General features: G+C 55.4%; 3 protein-coding genes across 25 annotated transcripts in view; 1 reads left to right on the top strand and 2 right to left on the bottom strand.

Annotated features, from left to right (window-relative positions):
• On the bottom strand, positions 1-16,835 carry Tnnt3 (troponin T3, fast skeletal type). 16 transcript variants are annotated; one of them, XM_023710428.1, is made up of 17 exons: positions 16,745-16,835; positions 13,934-13,968; positions 13,781-13,794; positions 13,256-13,273; positions 11,810-11,827; positions 11,598-11,612; positions 10,596-10,616; positions 10,367-10,381; positions 7,715-7,733; positions 5,240-5,285; positions 4,369-4,485; positions 4,225-4,302; positions 3,845-3,958; positions 3,635-3,744; positions 3,412-3,502; positions 2,322-2,362; positions 1-281 (listed from the first exon to the last, which is right to left on the bottom strand). In XM_023710428.1, exons 2-17 carry the CDS (start codon positions 13,948-13,950, stop codon positions 227-229), a joined length of 789 nt encoding a protein of 262 aa, XP_023566196.1. In that variant the 5' UTR covers positions 13,951-13,968; positions 16,745-16,835; the 3' UTR covers positions 1-226. The 16 variants fall into 16 exon arrangements, with proteins under 16 accessions (XP_023566196.1, XP_023566195.1, XP_023566199.1 ...); XM_023710427.1 differs by lacking the exon at positions 2,322-2,362 and adding an exon at positions 1,632-1,672; XM_023710431.1 differs by lacking the exons at positions 2,322-2,362; positions 11,598-11,612 and adding an exon at positions 1,632-1,672.
• LOC111815561 (proline-rich protein 33-like) lies at positions 15,977-25,825 on the top strand. Of its 3 annotated transcripts, none has more exons than XM_023710417.1 (3): positions 15,977-16,121; positions 18,707-18,786; positions 22,961-25,825. In XM_023710417.1, exon 3 carries the CDS (start codon positions 22,970-22,972, stop codon positions 24,335-24,337), a length of 1,368 nt encoding a protein of 455 aa, XP_023566185.1. In that variant the 5' UTR covers positions 15,977-16,121; positions 18,707-18,786; positions 22,961-22,969; the 3' UTR covers positions 24,338-25,825. The 3 variants fall into 3 exon arrangements, with proteins under 3 accessions (XP_023566185.1, XP_023566186.1, XP_023566187.1); XM_023710418.1 differs by lacking the exon at positions 15,977-16,121 and adding an exon at positions 16,951-17,017; XM_023710419.1 differs by lacking the exon at positions 15,977-16,121 and adding an exon at positions 17,173-17,193.
• Positions 21,414-25,825, bottom strand: part of Lsp1 (lymphocyte-specific protein 1) — a 33,024-nt gene continuing 28,612 nt past the window's right edge. For all 6 annotated transcript variants that reach the window (XM_023710424.1, XM_023710425.1, XM_023710420.1 and 3 more), the window contains one exon: positions 21,414-21,858. The gene's annotated coding sequence lies outside the window, so the exon portion shown is untranslated. The remainder of the gene's footprint in view (positions 21,859-25,825) is intronic.

Genomic DNA, 25,825 nt, shown 5'->3' with positions numbered 1-25,825 from the left:
TGGAGGGGGGCCTGTTGCTTTATTCACAGACCCCAGGGGACAGATGCAATGAGGACAGAGACATGGGGGGTGTTCTGGGGTGGCCCCTGCACCCTTGGGATCATCCTGGAGCTCCGGAAGTGACTTGGGTGTCAGGGCTGGAAGATTCCACCTTATAGTCACAAGCCCCAGGGCCCAGAGTGAGCCAAGGCAGGGGGTCTCTGCCACAGGGGGCCTCTGAGCTTCTTTACTTCCAGCGCCCACCAACTTTGCCCTTTGCTGTGGCACCGGCCTTCTTGCTGCTGCAAATGGGAAACAAGTTGTTTTTGAGGGTCAGAGAGGTTTGCTAAGTCCAGGGAGGAAAAGCCTGGCAAGGCAAACCCCTTCCCAAGCCCCATCCCCAGGCAGAATTTCAGCCCTGGCCTCTCCAGGTCACTGCCAGTCTTCCCTGGCACATGCACCTCACTGCGGTCTGAGCAGCTCTTACTCACCTGCACCTGACTGGGCCAGGCCTAGAATTTAGTGTGGTTAGGTCAGGGTTAGTATACAAACCAGGGTCCCGCACTCTGTCCTCCTGGCCCTGTCTGGGGGGTTATTGCAGACAGACCCCAGCCTGGAGACTGGCTAGCAGATGGCTACTGTTTTCCCTGAAAAGTCTGTGCCCTCTAGGTGGTTGTCTCTAGGCTGCTCTGTCTGAGGCCCTGTGTGTACCAGCATGCTCATGGGGGCTGCGGACAGAGTGAAGGCCGGGGCAGGTGGGAGGACAAGAGTACTGGACCCTCAAGAGCTGCTGCAGTGGGATCTCTGGTGACAACAGCTGTACCCTCACACTCCCACATGTGTGCACAGGTGCGCATGCACATACACTTGCATGCACATGTCCCTGACCCACACAACACACTGGGAGACTGTGGGGTTTCTTTCACCAGCTCCCTTCCTGGAAAAGAGGCCCATCTGTGCAAGCAGCAAGGAGGCCAAAGGAGGAAGACAAGGAGCCCAGGAAATAGGGACTCCAAGTACCCCAAGATGCTGCAATGCATGGATGTGCAGTGCCCCTGCCAGGTTCAGTAGCAAGGCCCTCCATGTGGCCCAAAACCAGTACACCTGAGCACAGACCTAGAGGGTGGGGCACAGCAGCTGCTATGGGTCCCTGGGCCCCAGGGACCCATAGCTTCTATCCCATGACTTCAGGGATGGAAAGGTCACCTTCCTGGGAAATCAGTGATCACAGAGAAATGGTGGCAAGGCCCAGTCTCTGAATTCCCTCTCATAATCAAAGTTCACCTCTGAGGGCACAGTGCTGTGGAATGTCCAGGCAAGGTATGTCAGGCCACTGAAAGGCCACTTACAGTCACCATACTCTGGGATCCTCCTGGCTGCCTCATTCCTGCTGGCTGCTCCAGATGTGGGAGGAGTACCATGTGGCCCCTCTTGTGTACAGGTGAGAAAGGACACTGAGATCCCAGACACAGGGCCTGGACATGCTGGACAAAGGGCCTGGCCATGTTAGTCTTGTTACTGCTCTGCCTGAGGTCTGACCTCCATGGACCCTTATGCAGGGCTACAATGACCAGCCCCTCAATGAGGCACATGGTGACTGACCCTGTGAGACCCTGTGCCCGGCACAGAGGGAGCTGGGCCGGGCTACTTACTGCTTCTGGGCTTGGTCAATGCGGCTTCTGAGCGTGGTGATCTGTGAACAACACAGGCAACTGACTGTGATGGGGCCCAGGAGGTCCAGGCCAGGCACAGCGGGCACATGCCCGTCTTTACCATAGTGCAGGACAGGCGGTGGCATCCCCACTGAGGTGCTGCAGCCTTCTGTGGCAGCTCCAGGGCCACTGACCTCCTTAGTGGGCACTGTCCCTTGACCTTCCGCTCGTTTCTGGACTTACTTTTGCTGGCCTGCATAGCCTAGGCTACCACACACAGCAGCTCTGGAGCTGGCCACTTACCTTGGCACTGCGGCAGGATGTGGGATCTTCACGGGGTGGGGCGGAGGTGAGGCCTGAAGACCCCTCCTTCCCAGCCCTGACCCCTGGCCCTCCTGTTCCCATGTCCTCACTCCCTCTCCTCACTTGTGGCTGAGGTACTCTGGTGGCAGAAAATTCTCTGGGAAGGTAAAGCCCTGTCTTGCCAGCCAATGAGGGCGGCAGGTTAGCCTCAAAGCCACTAAGGGAGGTGGGAGGGAGGATCCAGGGCAGCAAGAAAGGAGAAAGACCGTGTGGGCTCCACCATGGCCGCCAACATCCTTGCGAGTGACCCAGATCTGTGCCATGCGAGAGGCGCACCGTGCATTGCACACCCACGAGCCTGGCCCGTGGTGCACTCTGGCTACTCACAACTTGGCCAGCATCTCCACTCTGGCCCGGACAGTCATGATCTAGAAAGACCAAGATAGTTATGGGGCTGGATAGGTGGCTAAGGCTTCAGAGCTTGCTGTGTGCCTGGTAAGCCTGGCAATGTCCCTTGAGGATCTCTGAGCCCCTGGAGACCTGACATGGGTAGAATATATCAGAGTTCCTGACTCAGCTATGGATGCCAAGGGAGCTTGGGCCACCCTTGAGGGAAAGGTATTTGTCTCCTTGTGGGGACGGCTCAAGGAGGGGCACACTGCCCTGTTATTCTGTTAAGAGGGGTGATCACGGAGGGATAGGTTGATAGCCTACCTGGGGCTCCAAGAAGGAACCAGGACTTGTAAGTGTCTGCCTTGGTGTCCTTGCGAAGTGCCCCTACACAAGCTCTGTGGGCAAAACCTGTCTTCCCCAGGGATGCTAAAGGACGGGGGAGGGCAGCACGGCCCTGATGTTAGAGCTCAGCGTCATGCATTTGCACTGAGCACGCTCTTTGTCCCAGGACTGGTGTCTCTCTTTGGGTCCTCAAGCTTGTGTACATGGGAAAGCTCTAGGCCCTAATCCTAGCCCCTGGTGCCCCTGGCCTGAGTCTGAAGCCCAAACCAGGCCTGATGCCTCTGACCTCCAGCTTGGCTCTCAGTGCTGGCATCTACATGGGTGGGTTGCCTGGGTGTGAGCCCCCTCAGCACCTCCAGCTGCCAGCCCCAGCCTCGCTTCCCAGCTGCAGGGGCAACTGTGCATCAGCCCTCATAGGGCTGCAGTGAGGAAACAGACATCTTAGGGGCAGCTATGCTGGCCAGAGCTCGTGAAGGCCTTCACCACAGGCTTGGCCATGGTGACCACAGGGCCCATGTTGATGACTAAGGGTGTATAGGGCGTGGGTGGGAGGCTGTCTCAGAAGACAGCCTTGAGCAGGGGTGCCTCGCCAGGCTCCATGGGGACAGACTGCCTGGGTTCCTTCAGCCCAAGCCCTGGGACAGGGACAGGCAGAGAGGATAATGAGGAGCAAGGAGGTGGCTGCTCACACTGGCAGATGAGACTTGGGAGGGGGACCCATGGGCTGGACCTCTAGACTCACATCATATTTCTGCCGTTTCAGCTTCTCCCCAAATTCGAACTTGTCAGTCTCAAGTTGATACAGGGTGTCCCAGAGCTCCTTGGCCTTGTCCCTGGTGGGCAGAGTGAGGTTGGCAATGCCAAGTCCAAAAGGCATCCCAAACCCTTGTGCTTCTTCGGCTACCACAGAGAGAGAGAGAGAGAGCTGGGCTTCAGTGGTCTCACCCCCAGCACCAGCCCCTCACCTCAGCTTGTCATCACTGAGGTGGTCAATGTTCAGTGGCTTGCGTCTCTCTGCAAGTATCTTCTTCTTCATCTCACGGGCTGTCTGCTTCTTGCCTCTCTTCTGATCAGCCTGAAGGGGTCAGGCAAGAGGGAGGGGCCTGTTCTCAGGAGTGGTGTGTGCACTGACACAGACCTGCAAGCACTCCCTGGACTTGCGGCCCCAGCCTCACCTTGGCCAGGTAGCTGCTGTAGTTGGCGCCCATGGAGGACAGGGCCTTCTTCTTCTTTAGGTCATCCTCGGCTCTCCTCTTGGCATCTTCCTCCTCTCTCCGAGCCTTCTCCTCCTGCAGAGACCCCATTCCCAAGACACTCAGGGATGAGACCAAAGTTGCCCTCTGGTGACATCCTTCAGAGACACGCTTAGAATTTTCTGGAAGCAAACTCCAATGAGCAGGGTCTGCCCTCTTGTAGCATTTCTACAGGGCAAAGGGCTTTGGCCAGTGGCTCTGATCCTGAACTCGTGCAATGGGACCCCTAGGAGAGTGAAGCTCGAGTCCCTAAATTCTTTTGGGGTTCATAGACAGGGTGGTTGGGCCAGCATTGTCCTTACCGCCAGTCTGTTCTGGCGCTCACGCTCCTTCTCGGCACGGATTCTCTGCTGCTCAGCCCTCTCAGCACGGCGCTTTTCCTGTAACCAAGAAGCAGGTCATCTCAGCCCTGCCTTGCCCAGCCATCCCTGAATGGCCACACTCACAATTCTCTCCTTGAGTGCGACCAGTTCTTCCTCCTCCTTCTTGCGGGCTTCAAAGTGGCTGTCAATGAGAGCCTGCAGCTCCATGAGGTCCTTGTTCTGGCGTTTCTTCTGGATGTCCTGGGGTAGGAGAGATCATCAGTCCTCACCCATCCCCTAGCCTAGGTCCTGCCTCCTGCCCAGTGGTACCTTTCTCTGCTCCATGAGAAGCCCCACCTCCTCTGGCCACCAGGACAATTACATTGCCTGCTAGGTCCCTGAGCTACTGCCTTCCTAAGGTCCTAGGCAGCCCGATCCCCAAGCCCCAGGGTAGGGATGGTGTCCTTCTTGTGGGTGAACCAGGCCCTACAAAGTAGTGAGATTAGCAGCAGCTCTGGGATGACTTGGCTGTGACTAGGCTTGGTCCTAATCCTCTGAGATGCTCTACAAGGGCTTGACTAAGTAAGGAGACTGGTGAGTGAAATAAATGTATTGCATTTGGGGTTAGATAGATGTGTGGATGAAGCATAGGAGGTTAGACAAAGAGATGGATGGTGATCAAGCAGTACTTTGTTTTAACTTGCTGAAAAATAAAGTGCAATGGATGAGTGAATAGTTGAAAGGAAGGATGGGCAGATGAATGAGCTATGGAGATCAATGAGGGGTAGATAGACAGAAGGTTGGGTGTATGGATGATTGATGGATGGAAGGATGGACAAGGGAATGGGAAAGTGAATGTCTATCCCTGGAGGAATTTTTTTGCAATCCAGGAATAAGTTAGAGAAGAATAAATTCCCTCCTGGTGCTAGAGAGGAGCTAACACCTAGAGGTCTGATATTGAACTTAAAGTAGGGGTGGGAGTTGAGGGGTGTTGACCTGGTTCCCACAAACTTACATCGAAATCTACTTTCTCCCCTTCTGGGATTTTAGGAGCAGTGAGTCTGAAAAAGGGAAAGAGAGATTGGTTTGTGAGTAGGAGTAACCAAGACCCCACCTTGGGGGGCCCCAGCTGGCCCTAGCAGCTTCAAACTCTTGCCTCTGGCTGAGGGCACCTTGCCTAATGCCACGTTTGCCTGAATTTTATTCTTACCGAGTTTAGAATCCACATCTCAGGAGTAGCCTCCCCCTTCAAAGAAGTTTCCAACCTCTTCCTATCTCCTTTGTTTTGCTGGATCTTTCCCCAGCAAATTGCTGATTCCACCTAGCCTTAGAACTAACTTACTTTTCACCCCATCTTTCTAGGACAGGGGCCCAATGTCTTTCTCGAACAAGTAAACAAATGTAGCTAGGTCCCTACAGAAGGCAGATGACAATGGCCTGTGTGCTTGGAACTGGCCATTGTGATCCTTTTTCCCTGGCCACTCTGATCTTTCCAGGGGCCCCAAGGAAGGGAAGAGGCACTCTGAAGAGAAAAGGAGCCCCCGGTCCTCTGGCCCTGTAACCCTGCTCTCCCATCAACATGTTCCAGATGGAGGAGAGAGTTAGGACAACAAGGGCTTTTTTTAAAAAAAAAAAAAAAAAACGAGAAAAAAAAGCATGTAGGCTGAGTATCGATCAAAAAACTGGAGTGGGAAGGATTCTTAAAGCTCGGAAGCACCAGAAGTTCCTTCCAAGGGAAAGATGTGCTGATCATTCTGTGCAAATGAAAAACGTATGTATGTGCAAAGAGGAAAAAAATTGAAAGGCAGAGGAAAAAAACCCGGCCTAAAAAAAAAAAAAAAAAATATATATATATATATATATATATAGACACACACACAGAAGACGTATATCCTTATACAAACTAATGATTAAGAAAACATAGACACGTCCATTGGTAGATAAATGGGCAAAGGATATAAGGTACCAATTCTCAAGGAAGAAAGACAACCAGTTAACAAATGTTTGGGAGCAGTTGGCCCTCATGTGATCAGAGGAATGCAAAGGAAAACAGCCGTGAGATGCTGTTTGCCGCCTGTCCACGGCTGAGGTGCAGAAGCACGTTTCTGACTTCGGGTGAGGCAGGCGTGGGACACAGGCTGCTCACAGCCCACGTCGGAGGCCGCCTTGGCCAGGCCCTTGTGGAAAGCAATTTGGCAAGGAATGGCAAAGTCTTAAGAACGTTCATACTCTTTGACCCAGTAATTCCAGTTCTGGGAATGTGGCCTAGGGAAATAGCCCTGAAGATGGAAAGTGCTTTCCACTCGGTGTTATTTATGATAGTAAAATATTGGGGGAAGCCTGCAATACAGGAATGGTTAGGAAAATTATGGTTTGTCCAATTGATGGAATATTATGTGGCCATTCAAAATATTTGAGAAGACTATGTAAAAACATGGAAAAATACTTATGAATAGTGCTAAATTTTTTAAAAAAGCAGAATTCAAGGCTGTATAGACAGTCCGATGTTTGAAAAACAGCAGAGTTGAGATCTTTTTTTCCGAGCCCCTTTGCATGGAAAAAGGAGTAGGAAGAAATAAGGATTTTTATTTCTTTCTACTCCTTTCCATAGTCTGGATGGATGGATGGTTGGTGGGTAGGTGGGAGAGTTACAGATGATTTTTTTCTGCATTTGACTTTTACGTATTTTCCAAATTTTCTTTAATGAGGTGTTTTATTTTCATAGCGAAAACACAAACAATTTTTCTGAAATGGGAACATGTCTCATGATCCAGCGTTACTTTATTTTAACTTGCTAAAAAATAAAGTGCGAGGCATAGGAATACACTGGCTCTGCCCTCTGTCTGTCTCCATGGTCCCTCCTGAAGTGGGAGCAGACATGGAGCTTGTACTCAGAGGCCCTGAAATCCCACCTCATGCGGAATGAAGAACAACAAAATACATACTCAGAAGGATAAGAAGTGAGTCACCGACAGAGGGTGTGGGCTTGGCAGCACAACCAACACCAGGAAAGCCAGAGAAACTGCAGTTTGAGAAGCCTCTGAAACTCTCACAAGTGATAAAATAAGGCCAAGACCCTCTTCAAAAGAACCATTCCCTGGAGGGCTCGGTGGCCACTGCACAGTGCTGATTTGGACATGGACCCCTGAAGTGGGAATCTGGGCAAGCCCACCTCTCTCCTCTCACCTCCACCCTCAAGCAGCCAGGCACAGCGAGGCCTGGAAAGGTACCTAGGATGCCAATGCCGCGAGCCTTGAGCCTCATTCCTCAACTTTCCCGGTGCCTTTCTTTCCGCAGTGTGGGCCCCTCCTCCATGCAGGCCCCTTTACCTGCCCTGAAAGAGTAGGGCAGAGTCCCACCCTCCGTCCTCCCTGTTTCCGAGGGTGACGCTGGTCCTCATCTTCCCTCTTTGTCTAAGCATGGACCCCAGCCTCCTACACCTGCCCATTCTTGGCGTGTCCACCCAGCCTTCCCCACATCCCACACTCACTTGGGTCTTGGCTTCTCTTCTGGTCACCAGAACACCAGCATGAGGAGAAGGGAGAGAGACCAGGTGAGACAGGCACCCCCGTCCCGCTGATGGTGACTACCAAACAGGAAGCTTTCTGGGCTCGGGCCTCTAGGGCCGCCTGCCTCTCCAGATGAGCCTCCTGCTGCCCGCCCACCCCATTGGAAGCAGAAGGTTTTGTCTCCATTCCAGGCTGTGAAATTCCCCAGGAGCTCTAAGAAGGGCTTGGAGCATGGGGTGAGGAGAAAAAGGAAGAAATGGCAGCAAGTAGAGGCCCTCAGAGGTCTGGGGATGGAGGAGGGTTGGAGGAAGAAGTCTAGGACTAGCTGGGACTGCTGGTCTGCTGGCTTGTCCCCACTGGCTGCCCATCTTGGCACCCAACCCCCTAGCAGCCGCCGTGTGAAGCAACAAGGACCGGCATGGAGGCTCTGAGCCAGGAAGAGGAGGACATAGGCACAGATGGACAGACGGAGAGGCAGGGTGGAGAGCTGCCGCAGACACCAGCCAGAACCGGGGTCCTGTGCAGACAGAGCAGGCTGCCCTTACCTTCCTCGTCCTCCTCCCGCTCCTCATCAGCGACGTCTTCGTGGCACAGACACAAGCATACATGCAAGAGAAAAGCCGCGGGCATAGGGAGCAGCGGCCACATGAGCAGCAGCGGCAGGCGTGGGCCCAGGACAGCACCCATGCCCTCTACCTGACCTGGACTCCCGTGCGAGCCCCTAGCTGAACTGCAGGGTTGCTGTCTGAGGACAAGGTAGAAGGAGCTGGGAAGGCCTGGGCAGAGCGTGGGACCCCTTCCATGGGACTCAGAGTGGGCCTGGGTGCAGCCTCTGCCCAGGAGAGTTGCTATGGCCTTGCTCACCTCTGCCTGCAAGATCAGCCTTATTGGTTCACAGGATGCTACAGTCTAGTCCCTTGGCACCATGCACCTGTGCCTAGTCTCGGTACGAGGAGCCCATTAATGGCCATGAGCTCTGGTTTGCTCGCCCTGAGTCTGTGACCCTAAGGGGCATCTCCTCTGGAGCCTGGAATGGGCCTCTCTGGGAAAGTTCCTGCTACCTTATCCTCAGCCACGTCTGGGACCAGTCTTGGGCAGGTGGACCAGCTTTTAGGCCAGAGCCTCCATTCCTAGGCCACGCCAACCACCCTCTCGTGGGGGGAGGCTGCTTTTTAGAGGACGCCTCCACGCTCAGTGTGCAGACATTCTGGCTGGGCATGGATGAAGCTAGTGTCTCTGGGTGGCCAGAAAACTCTGACCTGCACTGTCCTCTGCTTCTGCTCTGGGCCTTGGTGGTGATGACAAGGCCATCTACATGTCACGTCTCAGTAAGGCCTGGCCTAGCAAAGGCCTCTAACACCAGCTCCTTTGTCCACACATAATAGATAGCAAACAGGCTGTTCTGACCCAGGGTCAGAGTCAGGGTGAGGGTCTGACTGGGGCACATACTCTCCAGGTCCTGTATCACATAGGAACCTGGCACATGGCAGAACAGCCATGCAATTCTGCGTGTGGGCCCGATGCCTCTCTCCTAAAATCTGGGAGAGTGGGAACTGGGAGGCAGGGGGGTGCCTCAGAGCAGAGTGGAGCATGAATCCTAGGGGGAGCTACAGGAGTGAGGCCATGAGATCCCACACCTCTCCTAGTGAGGCTGGGCTGCAACCTTGGGATCCTGGGGCTAGGGACGGGGGCAGAGCCAGGAACTGCAAGGGACAGGCCACAGCCCAAGCCCAAGCTGCAAAGCTTCCCATACTCCTCCCGTATCCCATTCCTCTTGTGCGTCCATCTGTCCATCCATCCACTGGCCTCAGTGCAGGGCCCAGGGTGGCCTGATAACCTTGTAGCACATATAGGACAGTTTCTGGGCACTATTGTCCTATGTAGCTAGAGACTTCACCAGCATCTCTTTCCTGGGGTATCCTTTGGTGTTTATGGCCTTTCTGAGGTCAAGGAAGAGTTCTATGAGGGCTCAGGCTCAGCTCGGAGGACCATGCAGCTCCCCGGAGGCAGCATATGAATGAAGGGCCCTGACTCGGATTTGCAACTTCCTCTCTCCACCTGGTGTGACCAACCCTGAGCTGGGGCCAGGTGTGTCTGGCTCAGGCCCAGACAATGGGTGGGATGCTGAGACCTGACTGGTTGCTCATTGGCACGCATGGCTCCCGGCTGTTCCAGGGCCCCAGTATCCCTCTCTTGGGCCTCAGCCTGACTCTCTGCTTCACCCCACTTGTCCCTCCACCCTCCCTCAGCCTCACCTCTCTTTACTTCCCCTTCTCTGAGGCTACTGCCTCTCTTCCTCTACTCTTCTCCACCTGACTTGGTGGAGCCATAGGGTCCCAGGAGGCCCCAGAGCCTTCTCTCAACACCTGCTCTGCCCTGAGCCTCAGGGCTGGCCACCTCACACTTTCCACCTTCCTGCTGGCATCTAGGAAGGGCCTTGATGTCCCTGATTCCTCTTCCAGGGCCACCAGAGTCAGTGAGGTCCACCAGAGCCAGCCCCCCATGCTGACCTCACTCTACTCGGCCCTCAGCTCTCAGAGGCCAGATGGGCTTTGTCCATGGTGGGGAAGGTCTAGATGGGTGGCGAGAGGGAAAGAGGACAGAGGGAGGAAGGGGACAGCTCCGTAGCCTACCTTCCTGGACTTCCTCTGTGAGCAGCACCATGGGGCAGGGGGGAGAGAGAAGGACCCATGAGTGAGGGGAGGGCATAGAAGGTGGGGGAAGGAAGGGGAGATGGGGGAGGAAGAGCAGGCCAGGGGTGAGCAGGTTATGCGGCCCCTCTTGTTCCTCCTCGGCTTGGCTCCTGCATACACCCACACACGGCCACACGTGCCACGGTGGCGTGGAAGTCATGTCACATACCTGGCTCATGAACTTCAGGAGCTAAGGAGGGCCACGGAACAAGAGGCAAAACCGCGGGTCAGAGGTCAAAGGAGAGGGATCCAAGGTTAAACGGAAACAGCCCGTCGCCACTCGGGGCGCATGCGGGAAGCGAGCAAGATATGGTCAGAGTTAGCCTGGCACTGGCCCCCAGCCCATGTCCCCACGTCTTGTGACCCACTCTCAGAATCTGGGAGCATCAGAGCCTACCCCATTACCCATGCTCACAAGTAAGAGACTAAGGCAGGGGGCAGATCGTGGTGCCGGCTCTTGCTTTTGCCCTGGATCTTCTAGCTGTGCAGGTCCCAGGGACAGGTGAGCAGGCACGCCTCACTTTTCTTTGCTTCTCACCCACCTCCTATGTGTCCTCAGTACCCCCAGGCTTTGGTGTCTCTGATAGGGCCAGAGAGGCCCCTCTAGAGTTTCAGGACAGGGTCACACCCCAGGAATCAGGGCCAGAAGGGGTTTGAGAAGCCTGCCAGGACCCTGTTTCTCATCACTCCAATAGCTAGGCCCTAAGCCCTCTCTTTACCCAAAATGGGCTACCAGGCCTCTGTTTTCACCTGCCTCTGTTCCCAGTGTCCTGAGCTTTTGCTGGGATCTGGCCAGCTCTGAGAGTCCCATGCTACCCCACCGTAGGCTCTTAGCCCTGGGAAGGAGGGCCTGGCACTCACAAGGCCCCCAGTCTTCCCCATGGCCCTGAGCCAGGCTGCTCTCCCCTCCTACAGATGAGCTCCCTCCATTTGGGGGAGCAGATGACCCCAAACGACAAGGACTGGGGTCCCTGGCCGTGCTGCCCATAAGGGTCCCTCAGGGTCCCACACCTTTAAGCACTAGGGCCATGGTTAGTGGGTTATGTGGGGCCACATGTGGGGCCCCTTGGCTGGCTGGTGCCTCCTACCTCCCAACCCTCTCCCCACCCCATGAGGTCTCCAGCCAGGCCTCGGGCCCCACATGGGGACCAGAAGTCCTGGGTCTTCATACCTTCCTCATGGACTTCTGCGGTGAGGAGTGTCAGGGAGTGCAGAGTGCCAGGGAGGAGAGAGGACAGGATTAGATGGGGGCAGGCACACATCCTTAGAGGCGGGAGCCAGGGTCACAGCCCAGGCACACCAGGATGGCTGTGTGGTGAAGGCTGGGTAGGGTCAGGAAGACTGGGAGGCAGGTGTGGGGCTGGGGTCCCGGACCCCACTTACCTTCCTCCTGGGCCTCTTCTGAGGTTGGAGAAGCCAGAAGTAGGAAGGGGTGGGGGAGAGAGAGAAAAGGAATAAGACAGATGTTAGAAGGGCTTACTAGGGGTGAGGACAGGAGGCTGGCCCACAGGAGGAGAGTAGAGGGCTCTCCCGATAGAAGAGGGCAACAATGACAGGTCCTGCATTCCTGGCCATAGCCGTTGGCCATGAGGAGCGAGATTATCTGAGAGTCGGCTACCCCAAGGCGCCACAGCTGCCTGGGCCTGGGCCTCCTCTCTGCCTTGGGCCTGGTCTTGCATGTGTAATGCTTAAGAACAAGAAGTCAAGCTACATCTTACTCTGTGGGGGATGCCAACAAGGACCAGGGACAAAACCCGAGTGTAATGAGAAGACGCTACATGCTCAGCTCATTTCTGACCACAAGAACATCCCTGGGAGCAAGGTGGGCAAATAGGTCTTGGAGAAAATATTCTCAGGAGACCCTCGCATGACCAGGGAATAGATGGCTCCCAGGGTCACGTTTCCTGCTCAGAAACAAGCCTTTCCACTTTTCAGCAGAAAAATGAAGTGTCCCACTCATGTTGTTAAGGTAGCAAGTGTTTGCAAAATATTTTCAAAACATAGCACCCAGCAGCCCTTGCAGGACAGCCTGCCTGTTGAGGCTGAGCGGCTGCCAGGGGCCTGAGCAGCACCCTTCTGGGCCTAGGAACTGCCGCGCCCACTGTTCACAGGTGTGCCCGTGCCTAGCACTCTGCCGCCCACGCCTGCCTGGACACGACAGCCAGGGAGGGTCTTGCCATACACCTGAGGGTAGTGGTGGTGATGATGGGGGATGTGGGAGACACTGGGAGAGACAGAGACAGAAACAGAAAGAGACAGAGAAAGAAATACAGAGAGACAGAATCAGAGGGAGGCTGGGAAAGATACTGAGAAATGCCTGGACACAGAGGAGAGAGGTGCTGAGTGATACCGAGATATCAATAAAACACATAGACCCTGAGACGTGCAGAAAGACACCAAGAAAGACAGACAGGGAGACAAAAAGCAGCAGTGGTGTACACTGAGGCCCTTGATGTTAATGAGTGCATTTTAATGACCAGATCCCAACCCACTCCACACACTGAGGTTGTGACCACCCCACAAGGCATTCATGAACAATTAATGAGTATTCATTAACAATTGAAGAGATCAATCAATCATCATTGAAGGTTAATGATGATTTAATTAATGACCAAGTCATTGACCATTAATTAAATGATTGCATTCTTAATCACTAAGAAATGATTAATGATAGTTAATGTTGAATTAATGATGAAAAAGATGGACAGTTAATTGATGAGCTAGAAGAGGATAGGGAGGGCTGGATGAGCAGGGCCTTCACCAAGCAGGAGGGGGCTCCATAAAGAGGGGATCTGGGGGCTGAGGGGCCTCCAGGGCCACCACAGTTACCTTCCTCTTCGTACTCCTCTGCATTGGAATAGAACAAAAGAAAGGGGCCATGTTAGCAGGGGCTGCTGGAGAGTGTAGAAGTGGGAGGGCCAGCCCACCTCATCCCTGGACAGTCCAGCCTCTTACACTGGCCAGGGAGGGGGCCTGGGACTCCTTGGGCCTGAAGAAGGCTCTGTACTGCAGGAGAAAATGGCTGAGCCATGAGGGTTGCCTCTATACCCCAGTGCCACATCCTACCATGACCATGAGGCCAGCAAACCCCAAGCTCTTCAGGGTCAGAGAGCCCCAGCAGGTCTACACGCTGAGTGGGTGGAGATGTAATCACTTCTTAGAGAAGAGCTCAGACCACTTCCAAAGGAGGTTGTCACAGCCCCCACCCACAAAGGTGGCCAACCTAGCCTGTCCAGGCCAGAGGCTCTCAACAGATATGTGCTGTCCCCGATCAATCCCCCTTTCCAAGGGTGATTTTTTTTTTTTTGGACTAGAGATGGAAGTAGAAAGAAAGAAAATAGCTGTGACACTCACCCTCAACTTGTTCGCTGCGGAGGCGGGTGGAGGGGGAGAGAGAGAAAGAGAAAAGGGAGTGAGGCAGCTTCTGCTGGCTGGGCTGCAGCAGCCCCCAGCAGCCCAGACTGCACCCAGGCCAGGGTCTGAGAGCTCCCAGGCAGTGGTACTCACACTTCCTCGTCAGACATGGTGAGGGCGGGTTGTTTCTGGGAAGAGAAAAGTGGAGAGGTGACGTGGTTTTTGGTGAGGGAAGGTGACTCAGAGCTGGAGTTAAGAAGGTATATCACAGGACTTGGTCAAGCCCTGGTCCTTGGCCTTCTGCACACACAGCCCCCTATCAGCTTCTACCCAGCCTTCTTCCCCAAGACTTCAGTCCTTCTCCTTTCTGCCAAGGCTTCAGCCTGGAGCTTGGAATGCCCCAGATGCAGACATTCTCCCTGAAGCATCCCCAAGGAAGGCCCTGGAGGTGCAGAGTATAGTCCAGGGCAAAGAGGGCTCTGCAGATTGTTCTGCATGCTGGGAAGACTTGCAGGTCTGAGACACAGCCTGTCTCTTGATGGCTTCCAGTTAGGTGATGGTGAGCATTCTGGGGGCCCAGGACGACCAGAGCCAGCTCCCTAAAATGGGCAGTACAGACTTTCTCTGATCTGCCTGCCCACCATACCCTTTCTTTGTATGAGCCCAAAGTACCCTTTAATGCCTCCTGGTTTCCACTCCCTTGAGGATGCCCCAGTGCCTCTTTTGTGTTCCTTAAAGCCCTCTAAGGATGCCTCCTCCAAATCACAGAGCACATGAGTGATCCATCTACCTGACTCCCTCTTCCCCTGTAGACATGGAAGCTGAGTCTCTGACCCCAAGAGGGCTGTGGTCAGGAGTGTTCCTTGGCAGGTGCCCCAGCCTGACAGTGCTTTCCCTTCTGGTATGCCTGATCTCGTCATCTTGTGGGAAAGTGCCATGCTTGGGACTGGCTGCACCTGTGGCAGGGCAAGGAGTTTGGGACTCTCCTCCGTGAGCTGGTCTCACACACGCCCTGGCAGTAGGGGCCTGGGAGCTCTCTGAGGAGTCATATCAGAATGTTGGCTTCAAGTTTAAAAAATAAAGCTCATGACAACATATTACATACTTGAAGGCAATAGTGATAGCTCCTCCAGGGAACTTCAATGAGAAAACACCCATCTATCAGCTAAAAATCCAAAGCTAAAATAGGAGCCATTTTCAACCTCTTTGTCTATAGTGTTTGTTTTTTTTTTTTCTTTCCAGAGCAAGTTACTCTCTGTGCAAAATTAACCATCGAGCATCTGTGAACCCATGTCCAGGCACAAGGTGAGGCCAACCTCACCCCAGAACCCTGACCAGGATTCCATTGCCCATCAGCGGACAGTCTCTTGTATATCTGCAGCTGGGCGGGGACTCATCATTCCTCGGTGCAAGTTGCTGACCCATCTGGTTCCTCTGGTCCTTTTTGTTCCCTACGAGCTCCCAGCTCCCCTTCTTCCTTGGGGTCTATCCCCTCAGGGGGTCCAGAATCCACCCCTCTGTCTACTCCCAGGCCACTCTGTAGGGCAAGTGGATTAGTGAGGGCTATGGAGCTGGGGGACCCTGCTCTCCTACCTCCACCCCGACCCCCCAGCAGGGCCAGCACCTGTCAGCCACCAAGGGGGAGGGGTGGCCCATTCCTGGGAGGGGCTATTTATAAGGAGCCTGTGGCAGCTGAGGTATCCAGAAATAGGCATCCAAATCAGCAAGACACCTCTGCCCAGAAACCCAAGACGATGTATGGGGGGGGGGGAGAACAGCCCAAGCCTTCCTCCCTGCTCCCACCTCCTGAGGGCACCCAGTGAGGGTACCTGTGCCCTTTTAAGGTGAAGCAGCAAGGGCTTCTTTCCAAGTGGGGAAACTGAGGCTCCTACTCCTCTAAGAGTGCTTAAAGGCCCCTGCAGGGCTGCTTTGCACTCCTCCCCCTCTGTGTGGTCCCTCTCACCATCTCTGTGGGGGAGGGTGCTGGGGCAGGGGATAGCATTTTGACAGCTGAGAAGGGAAACAGTTGTCCCCGTTCTTCTCTGAGCTCAGAGGCAATGCATGTAAATAGCCTGTGAGGCTGGTTCCTTGGGGACATGTGCCATCTTTCCCTCCATCAGGGACGAGGGGTGGGGGTACAGGAGGCCCTGCCAACCTGCCAGGGGACTGTGACCACGCCTTGCCTCAGCTCATTCTCTCCAGCTTGTCTCACTCGGCCCCGTCCCCTCCAAGGATGCCCAAGGACCTCTGGACAGTGCGCAGGACCTCCTGGATGAGGGAGCCTGGCCAGCGACTTCACGGGCCCTCTCAGGGCTACCTGCTCCTTCCAGCCACAGGCAAGGTGGGACATAGGCTTTCTGGGCAGGAACAACCCCCTCCTCCCTGTCCTGCCCCAGCCCTGCCCCTGTCCACTTCCCCATGAGCTACCCAAGGCCTGCTTGAGGTCTAGACATTTCTCCCTCTGGCATCCTTTCTATGTGAGCTGCAATGTCTACCCCTTCCTATCATCCCTATAAAAGGGCAGTGTCAAAGGCAATGCCCGGGAAGCTCCAGATGGGAATGAGGCAGCTAGGTCTCAGCAGGCAGCCCCTCAGTAGTCCTTGAAGCTCTGCATTGAGTCCCCTTTGTGGGATCTAACTTCACACTCTTACCTCTCCACCTCAGAGTGGCTGCTTGCCCCAGGCCTCCCAGCACACTGCCTGTCCCACTCCACACCCTTGTGTTCTCCTTTAGCCCAGGTCCTATGCTGAGGCTAGGGGAACATGGCAACATGATGTTAGAGCTGCTCACCAGTGCCCAGGGGCCACTTGGCCTCTCCAGCTACCATGCTTCCCATCCAAGTATCAAGCAACTGGTCAGCCAGGGGGAGCTCGGCCCCCAGGCCCAGCAGTGCTTTTTGGGTTCAATGCAGCTCCCTCAGCTCCAGTGCAGGAGATCTTGGGGGTAGCTCATTCCCATACATACCTGCTGCTGAGTCTGAGAAGGGCTGGAGCTCCCTGTGGACAGGACCAGCTGCAGGCACTGCCTGTTTGGCCTCAGATCCTCATGTTATACCGACATTCGATCTTTCCCAGCAGCCCATTGGCCAGTGGCTGGGTGGCTGGGGTGGGGTGGGGGTAGGGTGTGCCCAGTCAGGCCCCTGACCAAGTATAGGAATGGCCAGAAGAGGAGGCCGAAGGAGGCGAGGATGGAGGAGACATGCCTTGAAGAGTCAAGGTCCCTGCCTCCCCCAGGAAGGTGTCAGCTGCTATTTTTACTGCCCAGTGGTAGGCCTTTTTTGAAGGACTCAGGAGCAGAGGATGAAGGTGGCAGATAGTCTTGGGATGGGGATGAGGACTGCCTTAGGTCAGGCTGGTGTGGGGGTCCCCAGGAATGGAGTCACAGGTTCCCCAGCCCCCACCCCTCTGCCCAACGTATGCTGTGGGAGTGGACACCTCACCCAGGGCAAGCATCTATGCAGAACCTTGCCCAGCTCACCCCATGTCCCCTATTAAAGGATCAGACTAAGACCCCAAGGGAGTAGGGGACTTTGAATCCTTAGCCCCATCCCTATGAGGCTCTTGGACGCCAGGCCTGTTGCTCCAAGTGAGACCATGGGGACATACAGATGAACAGGTGGCAAAAAGTTACCTGAATCCAGTGGCTCCTGCTATGACATCTCCTCAGGTGGCTGGTGCCTCCCATGGCAAGGGGCTACACCTCTGTCCTCAGCTCTTATTAGTCCAGAAGTTAGAGATCTCTTTCTGCCCAGGGACCAGAGCAATGTTCGGGCTCTGGGTGGCCGGTTGTGTGCCTACAGAGCTGGCCTTTCTTCCCTCAGGACTCCAGGGGGCACCATCCAACCAACAGATGCCTCTCATGGGCCTCTGATGGCTCCGTGCTTGCCAGGGAGACACATATGTGGATGGCCCTGCCTCTTGGACTAGGGAAACTGAGGTAGGGCTAGGGCGAAAGCAGCTCAGCACCTTGACTTCATTGCATGCACCTTCCAGATCTCATGGACTGGACATGGCTCATAGGCTCCATGGAGCTGCCCACTCCAGAGACAATCCATCCCCAGGCAAGAGGAGCCCCAAAAGATACAGACAAGCCCCTGCTTTCCAGAGTCCTAGGGTTGGGGCATCCAGATGACCTGGTACAAGGCCCACAGTGCCCCAGCTCTAGGTCTACCTGGCTCTTTGCTCTAGATCTAAGTCTCAAGCCTTCTATGGTTACCACTTCACCCAGTCCCTACATGCTGGACATGAGGCCTTGAAGGCTAGATATAGGCAGAGATGTGCATGGGGCAAAGGCAAGAAGAGATAGTGTCCTGGGCTGATGGCTTGAAAGACAGGGGCCTTTGCTGCCCACCTCTCTCCCAAGCACCTAGCTACTGGAGTCACCCCTGTCCTCCTGATCAGAACCTATACCTCCCTCTCCACTTGTCCATGTCCCCAGACATAGCCTGTACTCCTGGACATCACTGACCAGCTCTCTGGCTGTGAGTGTCTATTCCAGAGTCCTGCAGAGATCCTGAGCTAGTTCCTCAGGAGCCTCCAGCTTCTCCTACCATGAGGCTGATCTCCCCAACCCCAGGCTGGTTCTCCAGAGTCTGCTAATAGAGGCCTGAGCATATGCTGCCCCCTTCCCACTACAGATGCCCATGTGGTGAGTAGGACTCAGAGAGAACTTGGTTTCATCTCTTGGCCTCACTGGAGCTTGTTGGCCTGGGAAGCCTTTGTCCACTAACCTTGCCTGGCGAGGGTGGGAGACCTTTAGAGGCCAGACCTCCAGATGGGCATGCCGCAGGCTCTGCAGTGGCCCTGCTTGGCCAGCAGGGGAGGGTGGCTGTCCACTTAGCAAGGCTCAGCCTTTGGCAGGTGCTTTCTCATGAGGTCAGAGGGACAAAGCAGGTCTTATTTTGGGTAACAGCTACCTCCTCCTCAGGGCGCCAGGCCTGAGGTACACCAGGACAGCAGAGAAGACACTGGTGGACACTGCTGCTGGCTGCTGAGGTCCTGTGACAGGTAATCCACACCAGGTCCCACCTGTCCTGGGTGGGGCTGTGTAAGGGGAGGGCAAACCCGGTAGAAGCCTCTTCGGGGGAGTAGGGCAGAGGGACTGGAGACGCTGGTGGAGCCAGAGACAAGAGGCAGCTCAGTCCAATTTGATAGGGGACAGATTTCTACCCTGCAGCCTGGAGGCTGCCGGTGCCAGTCACAGGCCACAGTGGCAGCTTCAAAGTTGTTGAATATTGAGCTAAGCCCCCTAGGTGGAGATGTGGCCATAGGAGGGGGCCAACTTCCCCAGTGTTTCATTTCCAGTGGCCTGTGTGGTGACCCCTCTAGCTGGGTCCCATGTCCCAGAATATGTAGCTGGGAATGGAAGAGCCCACCAAGGTTGAGCCTTTCCTGGTGCCCTGGGCTGACCCATGGCAGGCTGGTTCTGCCAGGCCCAGGATAGGAACAGCTGACTCGGCACTTGGGACTAAGCCACTCCAACCATGGTGGCTGCTGCCCCCATGCCCTTGCACAGCCTGTGGTTTTGCAAACTCATTGATGGGCTCTGTAGATACCAGGGGGTGTCTCTTGTGTGCAGAACTGTGTGGTACCTGGACTAGGAGCAGTGGGCCATCGGGGGCCCCTTTGGCGGGCAGGATGGGGAAGAGGCAGTGTTTTGGCGTCAGTGGGCAGCTGCCTTCTGGATGGTGACCACTTTGAGGCTCTGGACTTTGACAGTGGTGGAACTGCCCTCCTGGTTTGGGACAGCAGGTGTGGGTGTGGCTCAATGCTGGGGTGAACTCTGCACCTGCAATCCAAGCCAGGTGTGGGTTGAGCCCTGGACGAGGCGACAGAACTTGGATCCTCATCCCTGAGTCTGAGCCACTGGGAATCTGGCCCCCTGATTGTTAATGCTGTGTGCTCTGGTCCTATGCTGAAGTCCTGCTTCCTGCCCCACTGTTGGCTTTGGGGTGGCCTTTTGCCTATTGTCCTTGGTCACCATCCCCTCCAGACTGTGCATGAAAGGAAAGGAACATCTGCCACCTGGGAAGTTCTCTTGCCTTCACAGAGGGTAGCACTCAATACCTTCTCAGTGGGAGGACTGTGAACAGAAGGGGATGGTGGGCTGCCACGTCCCTTGCCTTGGCAGATGTGTTCTGTTGAGCTTTATTTATGTGTGTGTGTGTGTGTGTGTGTGTGTGTGTGTGTGTGTGTGTGTGTCTCATCCCACCAGGGGGCGGGGCTGGCTGGCATGTGGTGCTGGGGGATTGAACCGCGGTCCCTGTGCTTTGCTAAGCTTGTTCTAAGTAGGTGCTTTAGACCACTGAGCCATTTCACCAACCCCTAGAGCTTTAGCCTTCTTAAGCTTCTCGTGTTCATGAGACAAGTGAAGTTTGACGAAGAAGGCTTCAGAAAGTGGAGCCTCTGCATGCCTAAGTGAATGGCAGGGACAAGCTTACCCCATCAGTGTTCGAGGGCTGCTCAGACACTCAGGCCCCAGGGTGGTCCCAGGGAGGAGAAGGACTGCTAAGGACAACCCCTACCCTGTCTCCTATTTATGCTCTTTCACATCCTCCTCTTCATTCATTCTCAAGCCTATATGCTTACACTCACGACTTTGTTTTTGTATATTTCTCCTTTCGTCCTTCTATTCCTCCATCACCTATATACCCACTTGCCAGATATCCATTCATATGTCTGTCCATCCATTCACATATCTACTCATCTATTCATCCATCCATTCCGCCATCTATCACTCATTCTTCCATCCATCACCTATTCATCCACCTATCCTTCTATTCATCCATTCATCAAGCCATCCATCCATTCACACTTCCACCCATCAGTGTGTTCATCCATCCATCAATCCCATTCATCTCTCCATCCATCCACCTACCCATTCCCCATCATTTATCCAATGACCCATCTACTTGTCCATCCCCTAATCTGTCCCTCTATCCATTAGCTTATCCACCCATCAGTCATCTGTTCTACCACTCTCTTATTTATCTGTTCATCTGTCCATTCATCACCCCCATTCATCTATCTACTCAACAATTTAGACCTCTGTCTAGCATGGGCTAGGATGTCCTTCAGGTCTGATGGGGTGACCAGCTCTCTATACATTTTAGGCCTCAGTCTCTCCTTGCTAAGGGGCTCTTGGCTGATGTAGAAAATGGTCCTTTTAGCCAAGTTCAGGATTCTTCATCCCCCAACTGTGGGGGGCCAAAACTAGAGGATTATAGGAACCACTCTATGGAAGCTTTACCCCTTAGTGAACACACAGACAGGGCACCCACAAGTCCAATGGTCCTGGTATTGTGAGGTTTATATTGGGCCAGGAAAAGCAGAAGTATTATAAATATCCTGCAAGAGAAATGAGGGGGTCCCAGCCATTGTGGGTACCCCAATTTAGGACATCTCACATGTCCTAAATTGTGATCCTAGATCCTGGATCCATGTCCTAGATACCAGGACCCATGTCCTAGGTCCTGGTATCTAGTGCTCCTTAAGGACATAGGACAGGCCCTGAGTTTGCGACCATCATGCACTATGCAGTGCATGGGCTGCCCCATGGATGTGACTTTTATCTCCTGGCCAGTCACACTGCCTCATCCCTCCCATTAGAGAGCAAAGGAGGCCAGCACACAAGGGGCTCTTGAGACAGTTTATTGCCCAAAATGCGAGGGGGTCCTGTAAGCAGGGAGCTTGAAAGATGTAGAGTGCTGCACATCCAGCATGGCCTCAGGTGTCCCTCAGGTCTGGTGAGGTGCCTGGCCCTCTGCAAAAGCTGGGCCTGTTTCTACCTTCCTTAGGGCCTCTTAGCTACCCTAAGAAGTCATCCCTTTAACCATGATCAGGAGTCTTCTTCCTTCCTCAGCTGTGAGAGGCAGAGCTAGGGAATCAGAGTAGGAAAGTACAGAGGCCTGAAGGCCCAGGAGCAGAAGGAGGTAGTGAAGGAGGCGGGAGCTTCGGGGGTGGGCAGCGAGGGCAGGCCGTGCTGGTCATAAGCAGCAACTTCTCAGCGGAGGCTGGCGTTGGCAGTGGTGCCTAGGCAGAGTCTCCCCTGGCAGAGCAGAGGGAGCTGCTAGCCTGCACCTGTCAAATAGAAGAATGGGACATGAGGGACATTATCCTGGAGCCTGAGAAGGAGCTGTAGCTACATGTCCTGAAAAACTCAGTTCTCTGCTCTCTCCACACTGCTGTCCACTAGTGGTCACCAGGCCCACAGCATACCCCCTTCCTGCAGCCACAAGTGCCCTGTCTCAGCCTCCACCCAGTGTTCCAAGTGTGGGCCCTCCTCCAGACCATTTCCAGGTAGAGGGAATACTACCCACTCACCCTGGCAGACCCCACAATGTGGGGCTCCCTCAGTTCTCCAGGCCTACAACCAGCAGCCTGGAGTGAGGCAACAGACCCCTTCTGGCCCCTCCCCAGCAGATGGCTCCCGCCTCGTTAGAGCCAGCCCCTACGGCAGCAGCCCAAGGCCTCCCTCCTCCCAAAACCAGACAGCCTCTGGCTCGTCCCAGATGCCATTTGTCAACGTCCTTGCAAACACGTGGCGCCCAGAAACCAAGGCGGGTGGCTTGGCCAGGACCACCCTGGACAAGAGGTCTGCGGGAATATCCCATTTAGCGTAGCTCAGCGAAAATTGCTCCCACCTTCCGGCCAATCTACCTCTGATGATGCAGCCTCAGCTTTCCCAAGCCATTTGGCCGCCACTCCTTACCACTGGCTTGCAGCAGACCGACGCACTTGTGGTTGGGCTGGCGACAGCATGGCGCCCCTCACGTGTCTGCGGGCAGCCTGCTCTTCCTGCCCTTGGCCAGAGTCAGTAACTAGCCAGGCTCAAGCCCCACTTGGAGCTTGCCTGTGGGTCTCCCGGCCCCCATCCTGCATGACACCATGGCCTGGCCCAGCTTACATGCATGAGAAGTTGGCATCATGCTGGGCCTCGAGGACATGGGCAAGTTCTAGTCCTTATCACCTGCCAAGAGGCTGTAACTCTTGGGGCTCACTTCCATACCAGGACATGGTAGTCCTGCCCACAGCCAGGGATGCCCACGCTTAGAAGGCACTGGCAGATCCTGGCTGTCAGGCAAAGGGCTTTCAGTAGTTCAGAAGCCATATGTCTGGCCTTCTGGAGAAGGGGGACCACATGTCCCACAGGGCTGGCCTGACTGTGTCCCTCCCACTACAGGGTGCAGTGATGCTCATCTCCACTGCCTCGGTGCCTCTGGGGGCTGCTGGCCGGAGTCCCCAGGGAACCGTTGGTCCCCCTCCACCCTTGCTGCCCAAACCAGGGAAAGACAACCTGCGTCTGCAGAAGCTTCTGAGGAAGGCGGCTCGGAAGAAGATGACAGGGGCTGCCCCTACCTCACCTGGGGCCTTCCGTGCCTCCCTGTCCCCTGTAAGTGAAGTCAGCCACGACTTGGAGACCACGGCGCCACGTTCTACAGAGCCCCCACGTCCTGCTGCGGCCTTGTACCCTGCCGAGGCCCCGCACACTGTGGTGCCCCTGCCCCGCTCCCCACACACCCCTGTCATCCACCATGTAGCCTCACCCCTGCAGCGATCCACATTCTCCTTCAGCCTCACGCAGCGCCAGGCTCTGGCTGCACACTTCAAGGCCCCTTCAAGGCTTGAAGCCCCAACCCCAGAGCCTGCCTCGCCCCCCAGTGGCTTTTCTTCTGTCTCAGCTCCCACAACAGGAGGCACCCATGTCACTCAAGTGCACATCCAGCTGGCACCATCTCCAAGTGCAGGAACTCCTGAGCCCCCCAGGACAGCCCTGAATGGGGGCCCCAGCAGCCAGAATGGAGAGCCAGGCCTGGGTCTCCCCAGTACCCAGCCCCTGATCCCAGTGGCCCACATCCGCCCATTGCCAGCTGGGGTCCAGGCTGTCAGTCCTAGGCCTGAGGAGCCCCCTACAGTGAGACTGCCCTCCAGCTTCCAGGCCTCGGTGTCCAGAGAGGCTGGGACCAGAGTGGTAGTGCCCATCGCCCCCACCTACCGCTCACCTGGACCCTTACCGTACAGCCCGGCTCCTGCAGCACCTGAGGCTGAGCACTTGGAGCAGTTGCCTACAGCCAGCCCTACACCAGAGGTCCAGCGGGTCCCATTGGCCCTGGCCTTGGCACCAGGGACCCACCCAAGTCCTGCCCCCAAAGTTGCACCCAAACCCCAACTCAGTGGCTGGACACGCCTCAAAAAGCAGCTAATGGAGGAGGCAGAGGAGCCCCAGTTCCCAGGGCAAGAGCCCAACCTGGAGCCTGTTCAGGTGGAAGAACCCACTGTGGCCAGTTCCCGGCCCCCTGCCTCCCGGGCCTCCAGAATGTGGGACGCTGTACTGTACCGCATGTCAGTGGCCACATCTCGCAACCACCCAGTAGAGCCAAAAGGTGGGGAGCCTCCCCCAGCTGGCCTCCCCCGCCTGCCCTTCTTGTACCGGCCTCGCTTCAATGCCCGCAAGCTGCAGGAAGTTGCACGGGCCCCTCCCACACTCCAGCCCTTTGTCGTGCTGAGCCCCCAGCCCAAGAACTTCAACCGGACAGCAGCTGGCTGGAGGCTCTGGTGAAGTGTCCAAGACTACAGGGTGGACAAAGCATGGCTGAGCTCTAGCAAGGAGGCCACAGCCATTGCAGGAGGAAGCACAGCGGGGTGTGGGGTAGAGGGAGGCAGGTGTGTGAGTGTGTCTGGGCAGCCTGGGAAGGGTGCATTCTGGGGCCCAGGAAAGCCTAGTGGAAGGGGACAGGTCAGGAAGGACAAGTCAGAGAAGTGGAAAAAGCAGGGAGAATAGGGAGGGGAGGCCAGGGTCTCATTGGTACTGGGGGACGGGTCTGATCAATGCAGTGCGGGAGTCTGAGGGGTGAGAATTAGTGAGAGGGAGAATAAGCAAGTGTGTGGGGAAGTGGGAAGTGGCATTCTCTGACCTTGCCAGGCAGGCCGTGGAGCATGCCCCCTAACTGTCAAAGCCTGGGGGATGTAATTCCTTCTGTGTGAGGTCAAAACTATCACCAGCTCCAGTAGCTGTTTGGCATTTGGGTGCCTGTGAAAGGCTCAAAGGGCTGTGGGAGCCAGACTCAATGCCAGGATGCAGGTGAGGGTGGATGAGGAGTGTGCAGAGGCACAAGGAAAGCTGACTGGGCAGTGGAGGGGTCTGGCAGTGGCTCTGTCCACTGCACACTTGTTTCCCTGCCTCAGCTGACAACTCCTTGAGAGCTTGTTGGTTGGAGAGAGGGCAGGGTCAACCTGCTAGTCACATCTGGGCTTTTATGACAGAGTGAGGAAGGTGTCTTCGACATCAGGGCTGAGAGACCAACCTGGCCAAAATATGTGGATTGGAAGCTGAGGCTGGCACAGGGCACTGCAGGGGTCTCAGACTGCAAACAACAACCCTGATGGGCCACCAACCACAAAAGAGGGACCCAGAGGAGCCAGGAAGGACCTTTAGCCCCGGCCATCACACAGGACTTGGTAGGGGACGAAGGCAATGGGGGTGGGCTGGCTGCCCTACTGGATGTGATAGGTGCTGAGTTGAGCCTGGGACCTGGGCTACCAATAAACATTTATCTAACCACGCAGGTGCCTGCTCTCTGTCTTTACCAAAGTTGGGGGCAGCAAGTTCTTCCATGGCCTTTAGCCATGGGGACAAGAGAGCAAAATGTGGGTCCTGTCCCCTTTATAGAGCCAGTGCACTGACACATGGAGAGTCCTGTACCTGGGACTCTGGCCTGTTCACTTTCTCTAGCAGTGACCTGGCTGCCATTTTTCCCCAATAAGCCCCAGTGCTCATGGTGGGAATCCTGAGGCAAGCTTTGAACTTCCTTTGTGTGGTGTATGGGAAGGCCTGGCCCTGAAGATGCAGTCTGGGGCTGGTGTGAGACAACGGACGAGTCTGCCTCGGGTCTGGAGGCCCAGCCTGGGTCTAGATACAGCTACTTTTGGGGCTGGGACCTCAGGCCCCAGGGCCCAGCAGGGTAGACAAACAGACTCTGTCCTCATTCTGGGAATGTGGCAGAATGGCATATTTCACATCCAATGTTCTGTGTTCTGGTCACTGCCC

Source organism: Octodon degus, unplaced genomic scaffold (assembly GCF_000260255.1).
Source record: "Octodon degus isolate 3935 unplaced genomic scaffold, OctDeg1.0 scaffold00018, whole genome shotgun sequence".
Taxonomy (NCBI): Eukaryota; Metazoa; Chordata; class Mammalia; order Rodentia; family Octodontidae; genus Octodon; species Octodon degus.
Note: the sequence above shows the minus strand (reverse complement) of the source record. Positions and strands in the feature narration are given on the sequence as shown.